Consider the following 26,750-nt stretch of genomic DNA (forward strand, 5'->3'; position numbering starts at 1 on the left):
TTAGATAGGATCTTTTCCTCGTAAGGTTACTGTTGTAAGTGTGAAAAATTTGGGGGATTAATTACTAAAGTCACCACTTTACGCCGTCAAATTGATAGTTTTGTCATGGGTTTTGTTGTCTGACAAAAATGATTTTAAAATTTAATAACTCTATGGTCATATAATAATAACTCTATGGTCATATAATGCCCTAAATTAAATCAGATAAGTTTAGCTAAAAGAAAAGGCATACAAATTTTTTTCTTACATTTTAAATTATACCTACCATAGGCACAGTTAGCACATCTTTATCTGCAAAAAAATAATTTTGTTTATTTTTGCCTGGAGAGCTAATGAAATAGCATTTTATTGCTAAAGTCAATTTGACTTTCTATATTTTTCAAATAGAATTATCGTCAAAACACTGTCGTATTTAAAAAGAAGAAGGGCACTACCATTAAATTACATCAAATTTATTATTTTTAAAAATGGTTTTTGTAAATGAAAAACGATTATTAGTTTTTAAATATTTTCGCCCTTATAGTAGCAACTCTAATTTTGTGAAATCTATGAGTATTTTCTTAAAGAATTTACCCACACTTAAATCCGACACAATAACTCAGTCTCTAGAATAAATAGCCATAAAAACTCATTAATACAGACTTAAAGTTGATAAATTATCTAAGTTACAACATTTTAAAAAGAAAATTCGGAACCCACGGGAAAAAGTGAGACATATTTTAGGAGAGGCGTTGATTTTAAGCAATTAAAATTCAAATTTCTGAGTAGCATATTTTTTTGCTATTAAATATTGCAAAAAAATACCTAAGGGGTCTTTATAACGAATAATTCACCAGAACGAAGATGTTAGAATTAAAATTTATATGAAGTAGTTGCCACCCCAAAAAAATATCTCACTCCTTTTCAGGATAATACTTAGATAACTTATTAATGAAATTGAGCTGTACTGACTGAACTTGAAAACATTTCAACACTTTAGTGGGCGACATTGGACTCCAATATCTGTACACATACATTCTAGACATGGTCCGGATAATTCTGAAATAATACGACCAACACGATACATTCGTCCATATATATTACATCCTGCTAACTTGAGTAAACCTACACTATTATGAGCTTCATTTAATTTATTATGATGAATACTATGATCTAAATTTTGTAAAGTTTGTTTTTCCGTTGTGCTTGTTGGACTTGGTATTGGTACAGTTGTTGTAGAGATACTTATCGGAGTTACAGTTGATTTTATAGATGAATTAATTCCATTATTTACTTCAATTCTATCTTCTAAATTAGATGGAAATTTAAGAGGGAGATAATTTATTCCGTTATCAAAATTATTATTTACAATTCTTGATTCAATTAAATCTCCATCTGTTGAAGTGTCACTTTTAACTGTCGTGGTTAAAGGTTTTGTTGTTGTCTCCGAAGCAAATAATAATTCTAAAACTTTATCGAATGAAAAATCGTCTTCATCATCTTTTACAGGAATAGATATTTTTGGACTATCTTCAGAACTATTCGATTTGATTGTAGTAGTAATTTGGGTTATTGGTACTTCTGTAGTTGCATTTTTCGTTTTATTGTATTCATTGAAAGATAAGTTTGACGGGGTAGTTGATGCAACTGTTGTAGTCGTTACAATAGTAGTAGTTTCTTGAGATTTTAAAAATGGTATTATATCACCAATTAGTGATTGTAAATCAGGTGCTGGTTCAGTACGAATTACATCACGAAATGGATCAGGTGTGGTTATTCTATTTGCTATTGTAATTGTATTTTGAGAGTTTGATGTAGTATCAATTCGATCTAACACAACAGTTGGAGACTCATTATCTGTGTACAAATAAATATAAATTATTATTCGAAAACAATCATTGAGGGGTTAGGGCTAGTTCGAAGCATCATACTTTAATAAAGTATAAAATTGAAAAATCGATTTATTGAAAATTCGGACTGACCCTTAACCCTTAAGATTATGACCTCTTACCGCATATCACATGACCACAACAGCTTAATTGATCTTTAACAGGAAGTCGTGTGCAACCAGGTTTTAATGGAGGGCATTTAGGTTCTTGGCATACAATATCTCCAAAGAAACACATGCATAATATACATGAATCTGGTGGTGATAAAAGCTCGCCATGTTTGTATTCTCTTCCTTTTGAAAAACAGATTTCTAAAATCACAATTTAAAAACTTGTTAATATGAATAATAAATCTAGTTGCCTTTTTATGGAGTGTTCCAAAACTATGACATTCAAAGAACGTAGTGATAATAAAGAGAATGTAAATTCCTTTGCAGTTTTTGGATCTCTTGTAACATTAACGATATAAAGCTTCGTTAATTATCGTTTGTAAGTTTGAGAATTTACCGATTAACACTGTTTTTATTAAAAAATGACTATTTAAAAAATAATTAACGTGTTAAAGAAAATAAAATTTACTCAAATTTATCCTCTTTTTATCTGAGCGTGTTCAAAATATCTTTAGAATATTGAACGTAGGTATATATCTCAGTAAATTCAAAAAATTAGTGAAAAAATGATGCGAAGAGGGATAAATTCTAGCTAATTTTATTTTTTAAGACTATTCATTAGAAACATTTCAATTTGACTAGTATTAATCAAGAAATTCTCGAAAGTTAACGAAGCCATATCACAGTAATGGTACTATAACGACAATCGGATCATAAAACGGCAAAGGAATTTTCTTCTTACTATGTCACTTTGTTCTTCTCATGTTATTGTTTTCTGTCACCCTATATATGAATTTACCGTTTATTTTTGGTGGGTTTGTAATTGATGGAACTGGAGTAACTGAAGTTATATCCACAATATTTGTAGTGTGATAGCTATTATCATAAAATGAATCAATTATTGGTGGATCCCTTGGCAGAAAACCACCCTCTGTTTCAATTGGTGGCGAAAATAAATTTATTGGTTGATTGTCATAACGAAATGGATTTTCAGAAACTAAAATTTTATCTTTAGGCAAATTTGAAAAAGCACCAGTGTCTATTGTTTCGTCTACTGCATCTGCTGCTACAAATGGAATAATTCTAAAAATGATAAAGATTAAGTAAATTGTTTAAATTTTAGAGCTATTTTATGCGTTTTTATATATTTAAATAATATAGCATAAAACAATTTGTATAGTTCGTTCGGTAATCCTTAAATAAATCTTTATAAATTAAGTACTCTCACTAATGCTATGTTGAAGATCATATAATATATACACATAATTCACTATTATATTCCTTCCTTGTCTAGGAGAGCAAAGTGACCTATGATCGTAAGTGAGTTCACTGTTGCTGACACCTAAACTAAAAATAACCGTGCCCGTCCTCATGTGACGAGTGCAATTTTTGGAAAAGCCCCCTTACTTTATAGGGGGTTTAATAAAAAAGAGCAATTGGGGGTTGACATTTACTAGAACTGTACCTCATTCCTCTTAACATTATAATAATGGTAATAGTAATGATGCATGTGTGTAGGCGCGAATAATTTAAACATGAAGAGAAACGAAGTTTAAACTCAGCAGCAGCCCATGCCCAAATTAACAAACAGGGCAGATTCTTAATATTTGGGCACCCGCTAAAATTCTTAAAAGCACATTTATTTTTTTGCCAATGAAAAAAATTATGCGTGATTTTTTTTATCTTGATTTGTTCCTGTTGTAGTGAATAGGAAAATAATCTACTTTCGATCCTCCCAGCGGGACATCTTTAATCTTGTAAATTGTAATAATGTTTGACAGAGATTTGAGGTTATGGCGTTTGATGTAAATTTGTAGGATTCATCCTAAAAAGGGCGTATATATAGTGATCATCTAACCAAAAAAACGACGCCTGCGTGTTAATTCAATGGCTACGGCCCTGATTCCTACAATCCGCAATCAGTTTACTCTCCATTACCTATATCTAAACGCAGCTAAGTTGAGGAGGGAAAGTTTGTATTTTCATAATATAAAGTTACTTACTTCAAATTAGGCAGAGATGGCGGCAATGATGGTTCATTATAATCATAATCTTCAAAATCATGATTCTTTATTTTGGTGATATTTAAAATAGCTTCTATATCTGGTGATAATGTTTTCATAGACATGTTCATTGTTGAATTATCATGATTTTTTCCGGTAATATTCAATTCCTTTATAGATGCATCATCACTTTTTAATAATTCTTCCTTAATAGCTTCAGCAATTTCTGATGTTATATCTTCTAATATTTGGTCATCAGTTTTAGTTTGGATATTATTACTCGTTATAGTTTCGTTATTTTTATCACCTTCAATTTTCATATTGTCATCATGTGTACTATTTACTAAATTCTTATTTGATAGCACATTTACCGTTTCCGTACTATTTTCAATTGTATTATTTTTAAATTTATTCGTACCATTACTAAAATTTGTAGTGATTACCGTTTTCGTATAAATTATTGTACTGTTTGATGGTACTACTGAAGAATTATCATTTGTTATACTACAGTTTTCAACTGTTATTATTTCAGTTTTGCTTTTATACGACATATTCTCATTCGTAATGTATTTTGTTTGATTCCCATCGTCCATAGAATTTATGGTCGTCATTATTACATTGGAATCAGTCGTTGTTATATTTTCATCATTTTCCGTAGTAATTTCAGTTGTGGTACTTTCAAATATTGATTCTGTTGTAGTGAATACGGTGGTGTCAATTGTACTCAAAGTTGTTGTTAAATCTTCCATTGAGGTGGTTGTAAAGATTTCGTCATCAATATGATTCGATATTTCATTTGTTTGATTGTTTGGTCGATCTATTCGACGGTTATTGCGGCCATCAATTAGAGAATTATATGTTGTAGTGTGGTTTTCGTTTAGAATTTTATCTAAATTTGTTAGTTGGCTAATTGTTTTCCTCCAATTTTTTTCAGTTGGTATTACATTATTACGATTGGATTCATTTGATATGTATTTTACGTGTTGTTCTTTTCGTAATTTTGCATAGTTTTTACTAACATCAGGAGGATTTTTGGCATAAAAACCATTAGGTTTCACTTCAATTGTACCACCTGTTATAACAGAAACATGACTTATAGGCATACAATATATAGTAGGTATTCGGATTCATTAATGGCTGAATTTACAAAAATAATCCTTATCCAATTATGGTCTAAATATTAGAAGAGTCTTCGAAGTCATTGGATTATTTTTCATGGAAAGGGGCTAATTTTCAAATTTTTAAAACGAGGTCTTAATTAAAATTTCAAACTTTCAGTTCCAACGAAATTTATTCTATACTTACTACAATTATAACTTGTTGCACAACATTTTTCTGGCGGTATTATTGGCTCACAGCCCATTAAAGTTGGTGCACAGGATAAAGGTTCGCAATGAATTTTGCCATGAAAACAGTAACAGTTATCGCATTTGGAATGACCTGGTACCACTACTTTCTCACCTTCATAGAAAATACTCCCGTTCGAGTAACAAACTAAAAAATAAAAATTTAACACAGTAGAAAGGATTTATAATTGTTGATAAACCTCTAGTGAAAACCTTCAACTTTTTTATTGAAATTTATTCTCGAGACTCATTTGTAATAGGGTAGACAGAATAAGTTGAGCAAAATTTTTTGACATACTGCTCGAATTTAATGGAGAGGATCTTTAGCTATGTTTCAAGTGCGAGTTAAGGGTTCCGTACCGGATAGATTTTTCGGGGGTTTTAAATTTTGTTGTTTTCATTAAACACTTGTTTAATGTTTATTACAATAATACCTTCTTTTTGATGTTTCTCTGTTGTACTGGTAGTTCCATTATGTTTTAAACAATCATAACGAATTGGACAGCAAGAATTTTTTTCATAAATTGGTTCACAACCTTTTAATGGAAGTAGACATTTTGGTTTCACGCAGTTCATGTGACCGGCAAGGCAAAAACAATGTTCACATTCTGATGAGGATAGCATTGCTGAACCTTCTGCATAGATCGTTCCATTGGACACACAACCTAAGTAAATGAAAAAATTATAAAAAAATACGATAAAAAATTCAAGTAATATTAATATAACATTACGCTTATTTATTATTAGCTAAAAATTAAATTTATATTATCTATACATATAAAATGGTTTGTCCTGAACTATTTTTTGACCTCAAACTTAAAAAACTCAACTTTTATAAATAATAAAATGCTGATCCATGCTAGTGCCCAAATTCCTATAGCTAAAAGGTGCTATAAATAATTATAATCTAAAAAACAAATTACACTATGTCCTATATTTTGCATAAAACTCAATTACTTTAGATTCATTTCCGGTTTACTGGTTGATGAATTTTCTTATTTAGGTCATCATCCTACACAAACCGAGTTAAATTGTCATATAAAAAGATAATTCAACTGTTGAAGTAAAATGGTTTTCTGTGCATTTCATTGATAGATTATATATCGCTTTAAGAAGAAATTAAACAGTTCAGGTTCTGAAACTTGACAAGAAAAAAGCTTTCATATATAAAAGCTTACTATAATGGTCTCAGATTTCTGGGCTCACAAATAGAAAGCAGCAAATACAACTGGGCAATTTAGTGAGTTTAGTATATTTACGATTAATTTAAAATGCATATTATTTATGCAAATTGCATATTTTACTATCTTTTAAATCAATTTAGGTCACAAAATTTTCTGACCCTCTAACGAATCGAATGTAGAAAACCGCATTTAAATCCGTTTTACTTCAAATTTTTCGAACTTTGACCGTTTTTAGAGTTTCGTTACCGCGACTTTAAGTATTGTTTATTGAAAATTGATATGAATGCAAACTTTAATAAAATTTGCTTACATAGATCGGTTACATTTGTTTACATGATTAAAATCGGTTCATTCGATCCGTTTACGTGACCAAAATAATAAATTTGTATGGATATATTATTGGTCTATGTTACACGAACTTAGTTAAATACCTACATATATTTATACATATACTATACCTTCCCCAATTAAAGATTTATGTGGAAATAACGAAGCGTCAAGTTCCGATCGACTTTCAATTCGATTTCCTCCTTTACGGTTTTCTGAAATTAATAAAACAGCTTTTAAAAAGTATAATTGAATTCTTCTTTAAAATCAAATTACAGTTACATAATTTATTGAAATGTTTTTTATTGCATATGTTGGAAAAATATGTATTTTATAAAAACAGTTGGTGTTTTAAATTAATAAAATTTATATTTAATATCGCCTATTATTGCTAGAATTCGAATAAATGGCCGATATTAAAGGGTAAAGGGGCTAATAGGATATATCAAAACCAGAATATTGGTATATGATAGATATTAGATACAGAACTTTGAGAATTTTTTTAATTTGTACCGAAATGATGAACATGAGCTTCAGAACTTTATTTTGTTTAGAAACATATTTTAAATTTAGAGTTTTGTTCTCGAAAAGAAAATCTTGGCTATACGAGGTAATAGAAACAGCAAAACAAGCATTTTGGTATGAAGGGCATGTGTTCAGAAACGCCTTTATTCGGTACTATAAGATTCAGAAAAGTGTTTGTGTCTAAATCGTTAGATTTTTACAGGGCCGGATCGTTTGTGGGGCACTAGGCTAATACCACTTGGGTATTTAAAAGATGCCCACTTTGAGCCCCTTATTTTGATTGAAAAGTTGTTCTGAATTATAGTTCCACTATTTCTAATTTAGTTGGGTTGATTTAACACAAGTTCAGTTAGTACAAGTTGGTATTTTTTAAAGGTTACATTAGAAGTAATAGAAAATTCAATAATCTAAATAGCGCATCATTGTTTTTGGGCGGGATTTTTAGGTAATGAACTACAAATTCTTAGGGGTACTGCAATATATTAGTAATCAAATAGATAAAAATAAAAAATAACATTCCCTAACAGTTTGTTCTATTAGGACTTACCGGTACAAATCAATTCAGGACAACATACTTGATATCGTTGTAGCACGATGCAACCAACCGGTGGAGGGTCTGGTAAATCTGGACAAACTCGTAAATAACAAATTAATGTACTATGTGAACAAGTACAATTCAAACAAGGCTCTTCAGTTTGAACATGTGAACGATGAGAATATACGTTGCCTTTATATGCACAGCCTGAAAGTTAATTTATATTGGAAATTAATTAAATTAGACGGATTTCATTTAGATTAACTAAATGTTATTATTATTTAACGTTAATTTTTCGAAATCATGTATAAACTTTATCGATATTTAGAGCGATATTTCGAAACTAATTTCGAATTTTGCACATATAGTGGACTTATTGGTAAATCAGAATGTTTTTTCCGATTGAAAAGTCAATGAACTATATTATATTGATCATTGCCATTTAAATAGTAAAACTTTAATTTTAAATAGACAGAAAACATAATAAATAGTTAATTATAGGTACATCATCAATTTATCAACAATTATTACAAAATTTATAAAATGAAAATAAAAAAAGAACTCCTATTCACAACAGATGTACATTATAGCCTTTAGCTAAAAAATAAAAAGTATATAAAAAAAGATATAAATTGTTATATTATTTTGCATAATTATTATATTAATAAAATATATTGTATATAAATATATTTTATACCGGGTGTGCAAAAGTCAATTTATTTTAAATTAATAGATATTATTTTGATTATCATTTATTGTTTGTCTCCTGCAAGATATTTCGTTGACATTTGACAATAAGGGCTGTCACACATTGCCCGAACTTTCCCCGAGCAAGTTCACCAACATATTGGCTGACTTGTCCGCCATTGTGTGGTAATCCGAGATTTCAAAGAGAATTTTGCTACAGAATGGTAACTGACTTTTAACGTATGATAGATAATAGGGCTGTTGTTATACTTTTTTTTTTATACAATAAGCCAAACTCGCGAGTTGGCTAGATGGGTTTGTAGACTTGATCGGCGAACCGACCAGTCAAATCTGAAATTTTTTTTGATAAATGTCCCTATATTCCCTAAATGACCTAAGCAGTTACCTTAGATATTGGCACGCTTCTCACTGTAGGGAAAAGTAGGCGATGCTTAGTCTATGTATAATTATAAAGTCAAATGGTTCTATTTCGGAAATTTGACCTATTGAAAATAATATATGAATCTATCATCCTATCTGCGTATACTTGTATTTTAAGGTGATATTATTATTAATACAAAAAAGACTATCGTAAGTATATACCTAAAATAGTCTTTATTGTTCAAGTACTGTTATTTATTTGCATTTAATATTTATGAAGCCACGTTTGGTTTTTAAAACATGATGTTGACGGTGTAGTGACTGTTCTTGTAGATTGTGGAGGTACATCTACATATATACTTATTATATACACTGGTTATCGAAAAAATCGGGTCATTTGAAAATTGAAATTTTTAGTTTGAACAGCATCCTGAATTTCCGAGAAAATTATTCGGGACGGGATCAGCTACAATTCATTCCAAATTTTGTCGTGGTTTTTAGTTATGATTCAAAAGCACAGTAAATTTTAACATCTTCCACTACTTATACTAACCATTGAAAAGATGAAAATGTTAGCCTTTAATTCTTATGGGCCTTTTCATGAAAGCGTACCCGGAATTCAAAACTTTATTTGCGGTAATTGAACTAAAGTCCTTAAAAGTTTGTCCATTTCTTTTTTAATTTTAATATACACTTGAACGCATTCTCGTTTGAGCTTTATAAATCAAGGTAGCGCTATCAAAACCAATGTCATATTTTCGATTTTAGTGCAGGCTTTTGAATGAGTCCTAGATTGTCTTCATTCGATTATAATTGAAAATAATTATTTTTCTTGGAGACGCAGCTGTTTTGGAAAATTTTGACTATTTACAAGTGGTCCGTTTTTCTTTATGATCAGTGTATATATTTATTGTATACACAAAGATAATATTTTTGTTTCACGTAAACCTACTCAATCAACAGTTGTTTTGTAGCATTGTGTGTACAAAACGTAATATTTACATATACCTATATAAGCGGACATTATTATGTTGTTATTCGCGTCAATGAGGATCCCTTCTTGTAAGTTGAAACTGACTTGCATACCGTATTTTATTAGATTGTTACACAAGACGTTATAAGGAAGTTCTAGCGTTTTTCTTTCGTCATTGAATGAAAACATGAACGGTTAAAATTTTTTTTTCGAAATTCTATTAGAGGCAATCTAAGCTTTTTTTAGGGATCCGAGAAACGTTAACAATTTTGACGCCACAAAGTTAAATATTTAAATTAAAAAATTTTTATTTTTTAATCAATACAGGAATACAGAACTATATAACCATCACGTGTCTTATTCATCTCTATCTTAATATATATATTTCTTGTGTGCGTGTGTATGTGACTGAACTCCTCCTAGACGGCTGGACCGATTTCGATGAAATTTTTTGTGTGAGTTCAAGGGGATTGGAGAATGGTTTAGATTTACCATTCGGTCCACTACAACTGTTTTTAAGGGTTCCACACCAAAAAAGTTAAATCTCATTAAATGGTGGGAGCGCATATAAATCATATCACATTATATTACAACTTACTATGTGTACTATGTATTTTTTATTGTCAATAGGCATTTATTAGAGCCATATGCGAGCGCAGCGAGCTCCACTGCCGAAGGCCAGGCCAAAGGTCGAAGCTCAGGCCGGTCCAATAAATGGGAGATAAATTGGGGTTTAGCGGGATGAGTGTAGCAGACAGGCTAAACGTAGTATAGGTATTAATGAATTGTAGTTACGTTTCCACAGGACAACGTCTGTTGGGTCCGCTAGTATACTATAAATGTGAAAGTAAGGATGTTTGTTTGATTGTTTGTTACGTTTTCACGCAAAAACTAGCGTATGGATTTGAATGAAATCGCTTTTTGGCATCTTAATGAAATAATTGAGCTCTTTTAACCTATCGTGTGTGTTTTCTCAGTTTTAGCATATCAGACAATAAATTAAAAACATTTTTGCCCGGTTATTTTACAACGGCCATGTATACAATTTTAGATTTGTCGTCCATAACTTGAAAAGTTTACAACTAACAGCTTAATTATGAGTACCAATCTGTTTTGGGAGCTTTTGAGCATGAAGTTAATCACTTGGCAAATTGGAACCCCACTGTAATGACAGATGGGATTTTTATGAATTTAGTCAGGACTAATTATTTCTGTTTTGTTGACCTCAGATTAAAGTACACCTGAACATCCTTAAGTACTTGTTGTTATTAATCTGTTTGCTGTAAACAAATATGGAGACAATTGCATTCACGTATAATATGTTGTACAAATTTTTTAACTCGCTTTGTAATTTTGTATGTGTGTTACTGATTTATTTAAATTGTCATTGGCCGCCATTCAAGAGACATTTTGCGTGTAGATAAATCCTAATTCTAAAATAACCGAATGGTTTAAAATAATAAATTGGTCATTCATAAGTTATTTTTTTGACTTGATAGAAAGTAAAATTTTTGGACAAGCCATTATTTGCTAAAAAAGTATGATTATGCAGATAAATCTTAATTCCAAATAAATGCGATTAGTTTATTGAGTTTTTTATAAATTTTTGAGCATGAGCAAGATATTAAGCGTCGAAATTTTTCAACACCCCATAAAATTTTGATGATGAAAGCATTGATGATGAAAGCTTGATGAATTTAGACGAAAAAGCTTAATTTTCGAAATACTGAAGGCTAATAATTTAACCAAAATTTTTCATTGATATTTCATAAGATAATTCTAAGCCAGAATAAAGAAACCAAAAATATTTCGACGTTATCTCGGTTAGTTTGGCTGTAAATTACATTTCTTCTTAGTGAGATCATTATAGGACAATTTTCCTTAATACTTGAAAAATCGTTAATATATTTGACAGAACGGAGTTATTAAGGAAGCCTCGATTTAGCTTCTTTTAAATGGGTAGATTTTCTACAGTTATTTCTCAGCATGTTTTCACCTTTATATGGACGTATAAGACATATAGGTACCATATACTGTTGCTTGAATGGATATGTTTTAAAATGCATGCAATTTTAAATTTATTATGATGTCGAACAAAATGCAAGAAGTAAGTGTGTAAATTGAAAATAAATTATATACTTTGTACATTTATTATAAAATTACTGTGAAAATGAGGACCAGCTGGGCCACTATAGTCACATTGAAGTATCAGTCCATGGCGGTGAAATACACAACTACCTATAGGTATATAATTTAATTTATATACGTGTTGTATGTCTTCGTGATAAATATTTGAAGTTAAGGTAAATGAATTATATGTAGGCATCACTAAGAACATAAATAAATAAAATTTGAATATTAAAAAAAATTTAATTTGTAAAAAAAGATGTATTTTACAATGAATTTTATGAATGAATTTTTGATAATATAAAAGTTTATTTTTTTTCAAATAATAATTTATTAATTAAAGAGAATTGAAAAAAAATACACTCGAACCCGGACTTTTTGGATCCATGTATTTTTTTCAATTCTCTTTAATTAAGATTACTAGACAAGATGTTTATTGATGCAGATCACCAATTATAATCGAGAGATCATTATGTAAATAAATATCGTATACATGATTAAAAGTAAACAAAAACAAAAAGTAATAATAATAATTTATTTGTATTGCGGTGAAATTCGAGAGCCTCCAACAGTCAAGAAGAGTCGTGTGTCTGTCAAATAAAATTCGAGTAATATTAAAATACTCTAAAGTTTGTTAATTATGTTAATTATTTTATCCATATTCATTACTCATAGATCCATATTCATTTTTTCGATTGATTTTAATTTTTTTTTAGAAAATTTAAATGGTCCGGTGATTCAGAGCGGGGCACTATTTTAAAACTTTTATCTGCTTATCTCTTTATTTGATTTGAGAAAGAGTTGAATTTGATGATTTTCTTGTAACAATAAAACCTCTGAAATGTATTTAGGGACTATGAATCTTATTATCTGTATTATATACTGCGAGAGAAATAAGCTCGGAGACCTAACGAATAATTATACATGTAAAGGATATCTTAATACCATGTATATATGTGATATATATCAAGGTATACTAAGTTTAGTTCCAAGTTTGTAACACTTAAAAATATTGATGCTAGGAACAAAATTTTGATATAGGTGTTCATCAGTGGCGTAGCTCGCCTTGGAGGGCCCCGTATCAACATAAATTTGGCAGGCCCAAATGAAGGGTGAAGATTTCTCACAAAATAAATAAAAATTACTTGGATTAAATTTAAATAAATATTTATTGATTTTAAATTATCACTTCCTCCTAGAAATTGAGCTAGCCAAACAATTCAAATTAAATACACACTTTTCTAGCCTTTTTTCGGCAAATTGATTTATCGAATCATGTATAGCTGAAGACGATTTCAGTTTTTCTAAAATGCTTACGTAATTAATGAATGGCCCCTTAAGTGACATTGTGGATAATATTTTACTAATTTTTGCTTGGATACGTAAGGGGCCTTTGTAGCTCGGGGACCTTATCATTGATACGGCTGATACGACGGTAACTACGCCTATGTTGTTCATAAAATCACCTAATTACTGCATTTCCGGTTGTCTGTCGGTCTGACCGTCTCAAACTAAATATATATGAGATCGAAGGACGAAGCCAGGCCAAAGGCAATCCAAGGAATGATATCAAAGCTGGTGCTAAGGGGCGAAGAAAGTAGAGGAGTTGTAGTATATTACGTGGGGGGGGGGTATTTGTTTTCAAAATGGTATTTGCGAGCGGGTACCGGCTTGTTCTGTATGATGTATAACATCGATTAAGATGAAAAGACGGAAAGATATAGTCGCATGTTTCTTGTATGTGCACAGAATTGAATGCAATTCGGACTGTTTATTTATCGTTTGTTATGGTCTTATGGTATGAATTTTTTCCAAGAATGGTTAAATAATATTTTTGGTTTCATGATGGTATTAATTCGTTTTTAATAAATTTATAATTGTTGATATTTAAAGTAATATGTATTATTTTTTCTGAGAATATATAATATTTATATAATTATAATAATAATATTACCTATGTATTTATAAAATGTTTATGTTTAACCATATTGACTTGTTTGCCTGCCATTTATATGATAATATTGAATAAACATGAAGACTATTTCCGCGAACATATCCCATTGAGAGTGTAAAATAATATTTATATTATATTTTTAACCGACGAAAAAATTTACGGAGGCGGTTATCAAATGGCTGAATATTTTTTTATAGGCATATAACGCGTGGTCTTCGCTGGTTTTAATATTTGATCAGATTGCCATGTTAATTTGAATAAAATATTTCAATTCTATAAAATTATAGACACAGATGATTATTTTTTAATTTATGTAATAAATTATAGTCTGTGATCCTAGAAAAACAAGGATTGGGTAACGTGACAGATGAAAATTTGAATCGATTTTAGTCTGTATCACAAAAACTATTCAACCAGTCAACAAATGCACCAGATTTTTGTACTTTTTGGGTCAAAATTACCTTATATACTGAGTTTTATCGAAATTGGAGTTAAAAAAAATGTTTCGATTTTTTGCCATTTTTTTAAGGGTACCCCTTTGAAAAAATTGAGAAAATCGGGAAAAAAATGTTGTTTTGGAATTTGATGAAACTCAGTTAATGGGGTAATTTTGATCCAAAAAGCAGAAAAATCGGGTTAATTTAATGATTGGAAGCAGAGTTTCTGAGATATCGCAATATTTGGATCGATTTTAGTCCGTATCTCAAAAACTATTCGATCAGTCAACAAATGCACACGATTTTTGTACTTTTTGGGTCAAAATTACCTTATATACTGAGTTTTATCGAAATTGGAGATAAAAAAATTTTTTCGATTTTTTGCAATTTTTTTAAGGGGTACCCCTTTGAAAAAATCGAGAAAAAGCCAAAAAAAAATTTGGTTCTGTATTTGATGAATTTCGGTGGATGGGGTAATTTTGATCCAAAAAGTATAAAAATCGGGTTAATTTAATGATTGGATGCAGAGTTTCGGAGATATCGCAATATTTGGATCGATTTTAGTCCGTATCTCAAAAACTATTCGACCAGTCAAAATTTTACATTTATAATGTATCAGGACAGGCTTGTTTTTATGATGCATTTTTTTGAAGTTGGTTTAAGTTTATTCAAAATATTGTTTTTAATTCATTCTTTAATAAATATACTTATTTATAATATGAATTTTATTACATTCATAATTTTTTTACATTTACAAGTATCTATCAATAAAATGTACTTGTTTTTCTTCTTCATTCATGTTCATGTTCATCGTATATTATGAATGAAAATTATGAACTTTATACTTGAAGAATTTGTTTAAGTACATATTAATTATTCTATTTAATAAACAAAAAATAATTGTTACTTATAGTCTAGGTTAAATAACAGCGTCAACGAAAAGTACGAAAAACTGCAAGAAAAAGAATAAAATATATAAACAAATCAAAAACCCGGCTTAAATTGAATATTGCACTTATAAAACCGAAACAATTGATTGAGAATAAAAAATATAATTAAAATATACTATGAACAATGTCAACTGTACTTCGGTTTAACAGAATATATTATGAACTGAAAGCCTAAGTTAAATACCCGCATTAAGTTTAATAGAAAGCGGGATCCAATTGAAAATAAAAAACCGATAGCAAATTAATGGGTCCCGTCTTCTACGAAACTTAATGTATTTAATTTTATTTAACGGGTATTTACCTTATGCTTTCAGTTCATGATATAATAGCCTGTTAAACCAAATTAGAGTCCATTACCGAGTCATAAAATAAGAGTTTGAAACCCAAAGCTTAGTAAGGTAATCCTGACCCAGTCTCGATCTCATCAAATCTCTCTCGAATTAACACAAACCCTATGCATAGGTAAGAATCGTTCTCATAGTTTTTTTGAAAATATTTCATATTAAAATTAGTACAAAATCTATTCATTTAGGTACAAGGTAGTTTGTAAGAAGTTATGTAGTTCTAAACAACAAAATTTTGATATGCAGTTCTAATTAAATTGATGGTAACATGATACATTTTACTAATTATTTTAACTTCTGGCGATTTGTGCCCTTGAATTAAGTGAAAGTATAATTAGTTAGACGATACATTGTTGAATTATCAAAAATTGTTTATCAATAAATAAATAAATATTTAGGCTTGACTTGTTTAGATAATATTCATGATCAAAGTCAAAACAGGACAGGCGTAACTGTATTGCGACCTTAATTGCGAATTTCCCGAAAATTTCGCCTGAATATGAAATGATTTCAATTTGAATATGGATAAACGAATTATTTAAGAAAAAAAATCAGTTTGTGTAAATTAGGAATCTGTCGTAGAAAAAAGAAATCATCAAACCTATACAGACGAAAATGGTCTCAATGTAGGCACACTCAAAGCATACTAAGCACATGTAATTTTAGAAATAAATCAGTTTTTCGTAGCCTAACAATTCTGTCAGATATACACTTAAGTTCAAACTTTGTTTTGCATACTAAATCAAAAAAGTTGATACAAGTTTAGTTTTTATGGTCCAACACAAGAAGGAAGAAGCTTGCAGTATAGTTTTACCACCAGGCGAGATGCCTCGCCTCTTTTCTATCATTGAATGCTTTTTATCGTCTCGTCTAGCCTCGTTTTTATAGTTTATAATATTTTTGGTATTCAAATAAAAATAATAATTCTTAGTATCTGATCGATTTATCCGTTTGACAAGAATTCCAAATAAAATAATAGAAGAACTTAAAAGCTTTTATAAAGAATTTGTTGGTTTCTGATTAGTATCTAGATTTTTGAAGATTAAAAATCAATAAAGATTGATTGGAACATCTAACATTTATCGCCTCCCTCTCTTCGAATATCTTTTTTCTGTCTTTTGAATAATTACCAAAGTCAGGATTCTTATTATCGTCTCGTCTCTCGATGACGTATACTCGTATCGTTTCGTTTCTCTCATCTCTCGCGGCATCACTAGGTTCCAGAAATAATTGTTTATTGAATACATTTTACACATGAAGTATCAAATAACCTCCCACACAATTTTATGTTATGTTAGGTTACTAAATATTTAATGAACTAGCGAATCCGCTAAACTCCGTTATGACTAGCACTTTCATAAACCATTTAAAGTTTTAATAGCTTTGTTTGTTTATAAAGATCATTGAATTCTAATAGACCAACCAGTTAGATACTTTAAAAGTTAATAATAGTACAATTACAATGCTAAATGATAACTTTGATTAGTTCTTTCTTGAACATTATACACCGCACAGAACACCAGAACACGTTCCATAACATTTTTAAGTTTATGAAATAAAGAAGAGGTTGGTACAGTGGCTTCAGTTGCGGTTTTAGGTGCGGTAAACCTATGCCACTTCGGTAAGAAAGGCCGCAATCTACACACACAAGAGGTGAGTAATTTAAATGATCTAGAGTATTCAAAATAACGTGAAAACTATTTGAAATCAACTATGACTCAGGATATTTCGCGTACTACTGATTTTGACGCTGCTATCGACACATTAAAAAAGTCGGTTGCGGTAAAGCCATTCACCCTAAGTGGGTCCCTAGCACCTAGACTGAGAGTCCTCTGTGCCCTCCTTGAAACCTGTAAAATCGAATAAAAATATGATTCTGCCGAGGCCAGATGTCTTCACAGCTTCTCCGCCAGGATCTCTACCAGGATTGATGGATCCAAGGTTTTGAAACCGAACATTCTAAATCTGACGCCTTGCAAATAATATGTATGGAGTTTTCGTCACACTCCATACAAGCTCTACAAGTAGGATCATTAGAGACCCCCCATGTTATGAAGCTGATAGTTTAATCGACAGTGTCCTGTCAAGAGTCCTACCACTCTTCTCAACTGTGCTCTAGTAAGTTTCAGAAAAGCACAGTCGAATTTCTATATACATTACAGAAATTAAATTTTTTTTTTACTTTCACTCAAGCTTCGGCCAAAACCAGAAACCAGGATTTATCCAATATCTAGAAGTTATCATTTGATGTAAATAAAAGACTCGGCCAGTTTTGGTTTCCAAGCTTGGCCCTTATGGTCAACAATCTTCACTCAGTTTGAATCAATATCACTGCGGTTATTATCTCTAAGGGTATCGCATGGCCGGGATGAAATATTTACCGAATAATTTGCATTGAGTATTGGTGATTATAAATGTGATCTAACTTTCTAACAATAATTATCGAAACGTGCGGGTGTATTTATATTAAAAAAATTAAAATATAATTTAGTGACTGATAACAAATTTGTGGCTTTATTATTTTTAAATAATTCATATTGCTGATTTATATTTGTTATAGGCACCCATATTTCTTTTGTTGTAAAATGTAAAAATTTATTAACTGAAAACAAAAAATTTCTTTACTATCTACAATAATACGGAATAGTGGTCTAATCTTGGAAAAATGGTAATTAGAAAAATATACATAAATTAAATTTAATTAATTAACCGTTATTTAGCAAATTAGAATAACAATTATATTTCATAGTAATTATGAAATTATATTTTATTAAGTTACCCAGTTGAACCGGTGACAATAATTCATTCTCTTATAGATAGTGAAAGTTTGAAGAAAGTGTCCCGAAAGAGTTACATTTGAACAATACCGTGTTCTAAATATTCTAATTCCAAGTAGAAAATAGATTTGATGTACTATAAACGAGAATGAGCTTCGTTAGTTATTACAATTTACAATAAGAGTAATTACGATTAGCTAATTCATACTGATGATGAACTACCTGGTAGTCGAAAAACGTATTTATATAATACAAAAAATTTATTTAGGAATAATTGGGGCAAAAATCGTAATTTAATAGAAAGGTTATTTTACACTATCTTGTAACAATAAATGGAAAATGGCGCTTACAATATTTCTTTAACATTTCAGCCATGAGCGCCTCAAGCTTTTGTTAATAGTCAAATATAGGTGGTTCATGGAAAAAATTTATTTTTTACTTCTTGTTGTAATAACTTAAAGGAAGTACTATGAAAAGTATTTTTTACTTAAATTTTTTCTATTCGCTTGTACATGATTTATAGGTACGTCAATCAATTTTCAAGAATCAAATACCTTAAGAAGTATGTGACTAACGATATTTTTGTGAAGGTCAAAATACCTTTTTCAAGTCTCGCGAAATTTATGATGGATCACGCAAACAATGTAATTAGTACCTCATAAGATAATCTCATAAGATTTTTTGCTCGAATTTAAATGTAATTTATTTCTGAAACGAAAAAAGGTATCAAAAATATGTTTATTTCCGATGTTAAAAATAGAGCGAACATCAAAACACTGGTGCGAGTTGAATTCGCCTAGGAAGGATTCTGTTTTGAACAATCTCATAATCGTAAATCTATCTAAAATTTGTTTGCCATGGAAAATTGTTGTAAATTTGAACTCTGCTTTGTCTAGTTGGCTAAACCCGAGTTATAGAGTAGGACCACTAGATAAATCTAACGCATTCGAATCTTTTGATCATATTGATCTACAAAAATCATAACTCAGAATGAATTAACACATCAGACCATAAAAAATGTTTCTAGTTATGGTAAATTGTGATATATTTGTGATAGAGACCGTGGAAAATACTATCAGTTCTCGAGGATTACTCACTCTTGACTCTAGTATTTCCGCTATTTCTAATATTTCCTCATTTTAAATGTAAATAAACGTATACCAAGTGCATCAGTAACTATACCACCCCAAATATCTGCAAATCAAGTCTTAAGACATTTTAAAAAAAATTAGGGCAATTATTCGGTTAAAAGAAGGCACTTTGAGTTTATCTTAGTCCTTTAGAGTAATTTAAGAGTCAGCTTGGGCTCAAAGCCCATCAGAGAACGAAGGCCATTTTAAATAAAATTTTTTTTTTTTTTTTTTAAAGTAAACATTAATTAAAACAAATAGATTCAACAGAAATGGTGGAGGTGCAGTGAAGCCTTATATCTACTATAGTGTTTGTTATTAGTAGTTTTATTTAACAAGTTTTATTGGAATGTGAACTAATAATAAAAATAACAAAAATGGTTTAACCGTACATTCTTTTCTTACTCTCAGAGTTATTCCAAATAGTTTAAACTTATGACCTGCATTTACGGCTATCCATATACTTCGCCAGGTAAAGGACCCCGCATGATAAGATAGAAAACTCTCTTTCTGTGAAACTTTTTCAAACTGCCCCCGAAATGTTCTTCCGATCGTTTTAATCAAAAGCTATCTCGGCCACAAAATTTTTTAACGTGTAGTTTTCAAGTTACGGTTGATCAAATAATAAATTCTGTTATGAAAATTTCTAGGATTCCCAATTGAAGCCAAAGTTGCACAAAAGTTATATCTTAATGGAACCCTGGGATTTTCTCATCGAACCTGGAATTTTCTCATTCCTAATTAGGGACGGTCAAGCCTTTGAGTCACAGCCTATAGGTGATGCCTTGCATGGGAAACCAATGAGACCCCAATAGGTCTTTCTTTAAAATTTCTAGTCGGGAAAATTCTAAAGCTTCTAGAGCAAAGGAAGTACAATATAGATCAAACTAGCCGCAGTACAGTAGATCTTCTAAGATTTACTCCGAACTCAAATCTTAGCTAATCTAATCTAAAGATTGATGATTCATGGTACTATAAAATTATATCAGCTATAAAAATTATAAAATAAAATAAAAATTGAACTTTACTGTCATCAAGCTCTTCAGCTATTCTTAATCCCATACATGATCAATGCTGTGGGTAGTTTAAGATAACTAAAAATTAGAATAAATAGTTGTATTCTTTGCTTTGATTAATGAATCTCGTAAAATTTAATTTGATTAATTATTCATTTTATTAAATATGATGTGAAAATGACCATATTATTGTTTAAAATTTTACTCATATAATACATCATATTATAGTATGTATATAGTATGCAGATGCATGCTTCTTAGTTAATTTAATAATTATACAATATATAATGATAATAATTTAAAAAGAGACACCAAGATTTTAAAACAAAGATAAACCACTTCCGGAATAGATTATTAAAAAACTTCTTCTACATAATATTATAATTTTGTTATGTTATTATGTATATAATATATATTTAAACATAGTTAAAAAATACCGAAGGTGGATCTGTCTAATTTGTCAAAAAATGCACAAGCATTAAATTATTCATAATTTTGTTTTATATATAAAAAAAAATTATAAATGAGATGTTTGTTGTAAGAGATTTTTTAGAGAACTACGACTCCGAAAACCGCAAAGAGACAATTTCTGAGGTGAAATTCAGAAATTTCAAATTATTTTTACCATTGACATTGACTAGGGATAGTTTTCTTGGGGTTTCAACAATCCTTAGTTGCTTTTTGACCATGGATTCTTGAACAGCTCACCTTAAAGCTCCTCAAGAGACGATTTCTGGTGTAAAATTTTGAATTTAATAAATTTTTTATCTGTCAGTTCCAAGGGAAGTTTTAATGGGGTTGCAACCGTACTCAGTTGCTTTTTAACGTTGAATTCATGATCAGCGACCTCGAAAACCTTCGGGAGACGATTTTTGAAGTGAAACTTTGATTTGTTTTCACTGTTACTATTTGGAGTGCTTTGGGGATGGGAAAACTACCCTAATTTTCTCAGTTTTCTTTGTAATGCCGAGGTTAGTGCGGCTGAATGTTCCTGAAGGTCTAAAGAACACTCACGCAAATTTTTGAAATAGGAACTGTTCCACTAATTTTCCACATTTTCGGCTTAATTAAATGTACTCACTACTAGGGCTGCCAAATGTACTAACTACTAGGGTTGCCAAGTTTATTAATTATTTTTTTAATCACTATCTTAGCCTGGACTCCTTACGTACTACTTATAAAAGAAAATTGACACAGGCTTTTATGGAGCCGTGTGTAGAGAACATTATTATCTTTTTATTACTTTACGAATTGAGGGAATACATCATAATAGTTAGTTTTGCAGGACTTTTCTGGAGGATGTTATAAAATGATCTGAATTTCGGTACGGTTGGCAACCCCAGCTTTCGGTTCAGCTGTTTCAAGATAAACAGAAAAAATGGATTAAACTTATGGTTTAAGATCATCGAAATTTTCTGGGAAGTTAATACGTGTTGTCAAAAGTGCATTGTATCTTCAATATCCTTAAAACTCTCTGTAAAATATATAAAAAATATAATGCATAACCAAAAAAGATTTTTTTTTTCTTTTTATAAATTTTAATATTGAATATACAAAAGATGCAGCGAACAAACAATCAGCAGTAGATAGATATTATACTTATAAACGCCTACAACAAAACAGGTATCATCTATCTTTGTCCGTTTATTAAAGGTAAACTTATAAAGTCAAGTTTAAATTCAATTCAATACAATGTACATAACATTATAAACGTATATACTACGTACGTATGTAAGTTTACGTGTGTGGTTGTGCATTTGTTTCTTTTTTTAAGATACAAAAGCCGGTAAGTAATGAATGGGAAAGTTGTTTTTTTTATTTTTATTTTAAATTTAATACTAACATATCAATATTTTTGATATTTCGAGTAATAATATTAAAAATTGTCCTTGAAAGGACTGAAAACGATTAACACAGACATTAATATGACATTGGATGGTTTTATTATACCATGTATATGAAATATAACAAGGTATACTAAGTAAAGTCCCAAGTTTGTAACGCTTAAAAATATTGATCCTATGAACAAAATTTTGGTATAGGTGTTTATAAAATCACTTAATTAATCCATTATCGGTTGTTCGTCTGTCTGTCTGTCCGTCTGTCATCACGATAACTCAAAAACGAAAAAAGATATCCAGTTGAAATTTTTGAGCGTGCTTAGGTCGTAAACATTTTGGTAAAGTTCGTAAATGAGCAACATAGGTCAATTGGATCATGGGTCCGTAGGACTCATTTGTAAACCGTTAGAGATAGAATAAAAGTTTAAATGTAAGAAATGTAAAAAAAATAAACAACTTTTGTTTGAAACATTTTTTCGAAAACATCACTGTTTATCCGTGGGGGCGAAAATTAGGTTCGAATATGGTATAGTATGTATTATATGGAAATATCAGTCATGTGTATGTGATATGTGTGTATGGCTGGTTATTTCTCTTTACTTATATGACGTGAAAAAACAAACGATTCCGTAATCAACACTGTTTATACATGGTATTGCAACAATTAACTCAGTCAATTGTTTGTTTTCACTTGTCCTCAACTCATTACTTTCAATTGCTTGGATTAATAATTATGTCCCAAGTTATTTTATTAAAAGGTATATTAAATTTGGTCCCAAGTTAATATAAGTGTTTATTATTATCATTATTAGCCCATTTCCGGTTATCCGTACGTCTGTCCGCTCGTCCATCCATCAATCCGTTAACACGATAATCCAAAACAAAAAGATTTTTTGAGTCAATACAAAAATTTAATTAAGTTTGCTCGATTATTCTGATCAGGATCTTCAGGACAAACTAAAAAATATTTGATGTGGAAGTGCAGATAAAATTCCATAATAAATAATATTTAAAAAAATTTAAAAACACGCTTTTATAGCTAAACTAAAAAGTAGTTTTAGTTTTTTTTTTAAACTATTACATATTTATTATTTTTTGATTTAGAAAAAATCCTGGTTGCTCGGTCATATCTTTTTTCTTTTTAAATATTTTTACGTCCATGCATATAACATTATTACATAATTCATAGAAACAGATTTTTATCAGATTTATTTGCGTCTATTTAAAATGAAATAAAATTAATTTTTTTGTATACATATACGTATATCCCGAAATTTTGCAATTTGATTCACTTCTCGCTTTCGATTGAGCTGAAATTTTTTCATGCTTATGTTAAATGCACATTTGAGCATGATTAGATTTTCCCATCGCTTCTACCATATTTAATTTACATACGTTTTTGAGTTTTAATTTCAATATTAAAATAAAATATACTTAAGAAATATGCTTTTTATTGTACGAAAAAGTAAAAAATAATTTTTCATATGAATTATTTTTGATATTTTAAGATGAGCTCCTCTAGCTTTTACAATGAGTCAAGTATGAGTAATCCATAGAAAAAATTATTTTTGGCTTTTTAGTACTATAAAAGCTTCTTCTTTTAAAAGTAATTTTTATTTTAATTTTTTATTTAAATCTAAAAGACGTATGTAAATCAAATATGGTGGAAGCGATGGGAAAATCAAGTCATACTTTAATTTGCTACATCATTTTAACAAATCTATTATAGTTTATCAAATACTACCGGTAGAATTTTTGAAAATTTTTCTAATTTAATTAACACAATCTCAATAATTTCGGACACTTTTCATTCTTTCATTTTCAAATTTTTATATTATGTTTATATTCCTGTATATAGAAGTTATGTGGCGTACAGAGCAGATTTTTTTTACTGTTGCTTCATGATTTTTTTTTTATAAATGAATTGATTATTATTATTTTTTATTTATTTATTTGTATTTTTTTAAACATATGTGTATTTAATTTATTTTTCTCAATAAGATAAATTAAAACTGAATATAATCTTTTAGGTAGAAACGTTATTTTGATTTGTGTGTTTTGTAGTTAAATTTTTGGAGATGAGTAAATTTTTTTAAGAAATTTCTCATGATTAAAATTACCATTTACTCTTCTAATTTAATAATTTATTTTATTATATTAATATGAATATTTGATATCAATTTACAAATTTGTTATTTGTAATCATTCATTAAACCAAAGACTCTTTTTGAGGAGTAAAAGAATATATTCAAAACTAGATTTCAACATTTAAATTAAACGAAACGCTGTCATTCTAATTTCTAGCAAATCCAAGAAAAGAGCAGTCAAATACATTTTGTTGAATTGAGATTTGTTTGAAAAAAGTTTGTTTAACATGAGATTTATAAGATAAGATAAGATAAGAAACATATTTTGAAAAGACGCTTAAAACAGTTTCCAAACACTTAATGGTGAGCATCTATCCGATGGATTATTGGCTTCGAGAACGATTAGAAGTTAGAAGAGTTTATCGGGTACGATATTTTTCTGATATTTTGCGCTCCTTCGTTATTTCGGGCTCTTTAGCGTACCTTCTAAAAAAGTTAGCTATGCAGGGCTTTTTCATCATTAAGTTTTCTACAAGGGATCTTCTGAGAAATGAAAACCGTTTACAGTGACGCCCGGTACCCTAATACTTCTCTTTACTTTCAGTCGCAAAGTGGCATTTTCCCAAGCACCAGTAGATACAAAAGGAAAAGTCATAATCGTGTGAAAGTGCTGAAATAGAAATATAAAGTTCTTCTTTTACATTATTCAAGTTTGTAATTGAAACAGTAATAACATTCAGCTTTTGAACCTATTGGAGGTTACTGAGAAAAGTATTGGCTATTGAATATAAGAAAATTGAGCTTCTATACTACGTTAATTTGATATTTTATCCCGGGGATGGCCGATAAAAATGAAGGGGGCAATATTCCGTAAATTTAACATAAAATTTGTAATCAGCAACCCTGTCCAAAGGTCCCTGCTAGTCAATTTTGGAGTGAATTATTTAAATTTTCAAAATTTCGAATTTTGGTGCATTGGAGGTCGATAGGGGATGAAAGGGGTGAATTTTCGCACACTTGAAATAAAATTTGTAATAAGCGACACTAAAACCTTCGAAAACCATACGTAAGTCGATTATAATAGAGAATACATGATATTTTACCCCAGAGATTGGTCTATAAGGGATGAAGGGGGTTAATTTACGTATATTTGATATAAAATTTGTAATCAGCAATCCCAAAAACCCTTGCGAATTAATTTTGGAGTGAATTACATAAATTTTCGATTTTCGGCGCATTTATGGCTTTCGTCTGCACTGTGGCATCGTGATCATACACATAATACAGGAAAAATAAAATAAAAAAAGATTTAGGGAAATCGAAATTTGAAAAAAAATCCCTGACCGAAAGAGTTAAAAATAAATAATTGAAATTAAGTACCCAAATTTAATGACGAATTTGCATTATCTTTTGCAGATACCAAATCTTTCTGTATACGAATGACCGGTGATCCAGACACATCCAGAATAAAGCAGGTGCACAATATAAAACACCACCACATCACCACAACACCACTTTGATGCATACTTAATGTTGTAATAATATCACTAAAAATATTTTTAATGGATGAATTGATCTGTGTCGTTTGCTGTCGAATTTTAGATTGACGTCGCGACGGCATGGCAATGACATTTGTTGTTGATGTTTTAACAGATGATAAAGTGTTGTTTTTGTTGTTGTTGTTGTTATTATAGCACATAATATTATGATTATGATTATTATTATGATAATATAAGCACATGTTTGTGCGTCGGCACCTGAGCGCGGACTGAACGTCTTCAATATCGCCATTATAGTTTACACCTGCAACTATTGTACCTATATTATAAATAATATAAATACTGTAACTAATAAAGTCGGTACTAATGCGATGTCGCACGTTTGAATATTCATTGTATTTTATTATTATATTTATTTTATATGCCTTCTTACAATCGCTCTGCTCTTATTGAAGCTATTCTTTCATTCAGTTTTTAAAATGATATCTACTGTTTTTTAACTTCTTAATAATATGTAAATATTATCTTTTTATTAGTAACTAGCTGGTACCCAACTGCCTCTCCGTACGATTTCAATTTTAATACGATGTTGGAGTTTCATATATTATTTAACAGCAATTATTCAGTACCACAGAAAATTTAGATATCG

General features: G+C 29.8%; 1 protein-coding gene and 1 non-coding gene across 2 annotated transcripts; one reads left to right on the top strand and one right to left on the bottom strand.

Annotated features, from left to right (window-relative positions):
• Positions 1–740: 740 nt before the first annotated feature.
• Positions 741–26,223, bottom strand: LOC123295911. The gene is made up of 9 exons (XM_044877373.1): positions 25,983–26,223; positions 7,911–8,105; positions 6,970–7,053; positions 5,762–5,992; positions 5,287–5,475; positions 3,982–5,053; positions 2,778–3,061; positions 1,991–2,179; positions 741–1,836 (listed from the first exon to the last, which is right to left on the bottom strand). The coding sequence occupies exons 1-9, from the start codon at positions 26,221–26,223 to the stop codon at positions 968–970; spliced, it is 3,354 nt and encodes a 1,117-aa protein (XP_044733308.1). The 3' UTR covers positions 741–967.
• On the top strand, positions 3,258–3,375 carry LOC123297052. The gene has a single exon (XR_006535236.1). It is a non-coding gene; the product is annotated as a U4atac minor spliceosomal RNA (small nuclear RNA).
• Positions 26,224–26,750: the final 527 nt, after the last annotated feature.

The sequence above is a fragment of the Chrysoperla carnea genome, chromosome 3 (genome assembly GCF_905475395.1).
Source record: "Chrysoperla carnea chromosome 3, inChrCarn1.1, whole genome shotgun sequence".
Taxonomy (NCBI): Eukaryota; Metazoa; Arthropoda; class Insecta; order Neuroptera; family Chrysopidae; genus Chrysoperla; species Chrysoperla carnea.

Coding starts and splice junctions, on each gene's coding strand:
- LOC123295911 (XM_044877373.1), bottom strand. CDS start 26,223: ATGCCGTCGCGACGTCAATCTAAAATTCGACAGCAAACGACACAGATC. Junction 5,993..6,969: donor TAAATCTTTAATTGGGGAAG/GTATAGTATATG, acceptor TCATTTACTTAG/GTTGTGTGTCCAATGGAACG. Junction 5,054..5,286: donor TGCAACAAGTTATAATTGTA/GTAAGTATAGAA, acceptor CTGTTATAACAG/GTGGTACAATTGAAGTGAAA.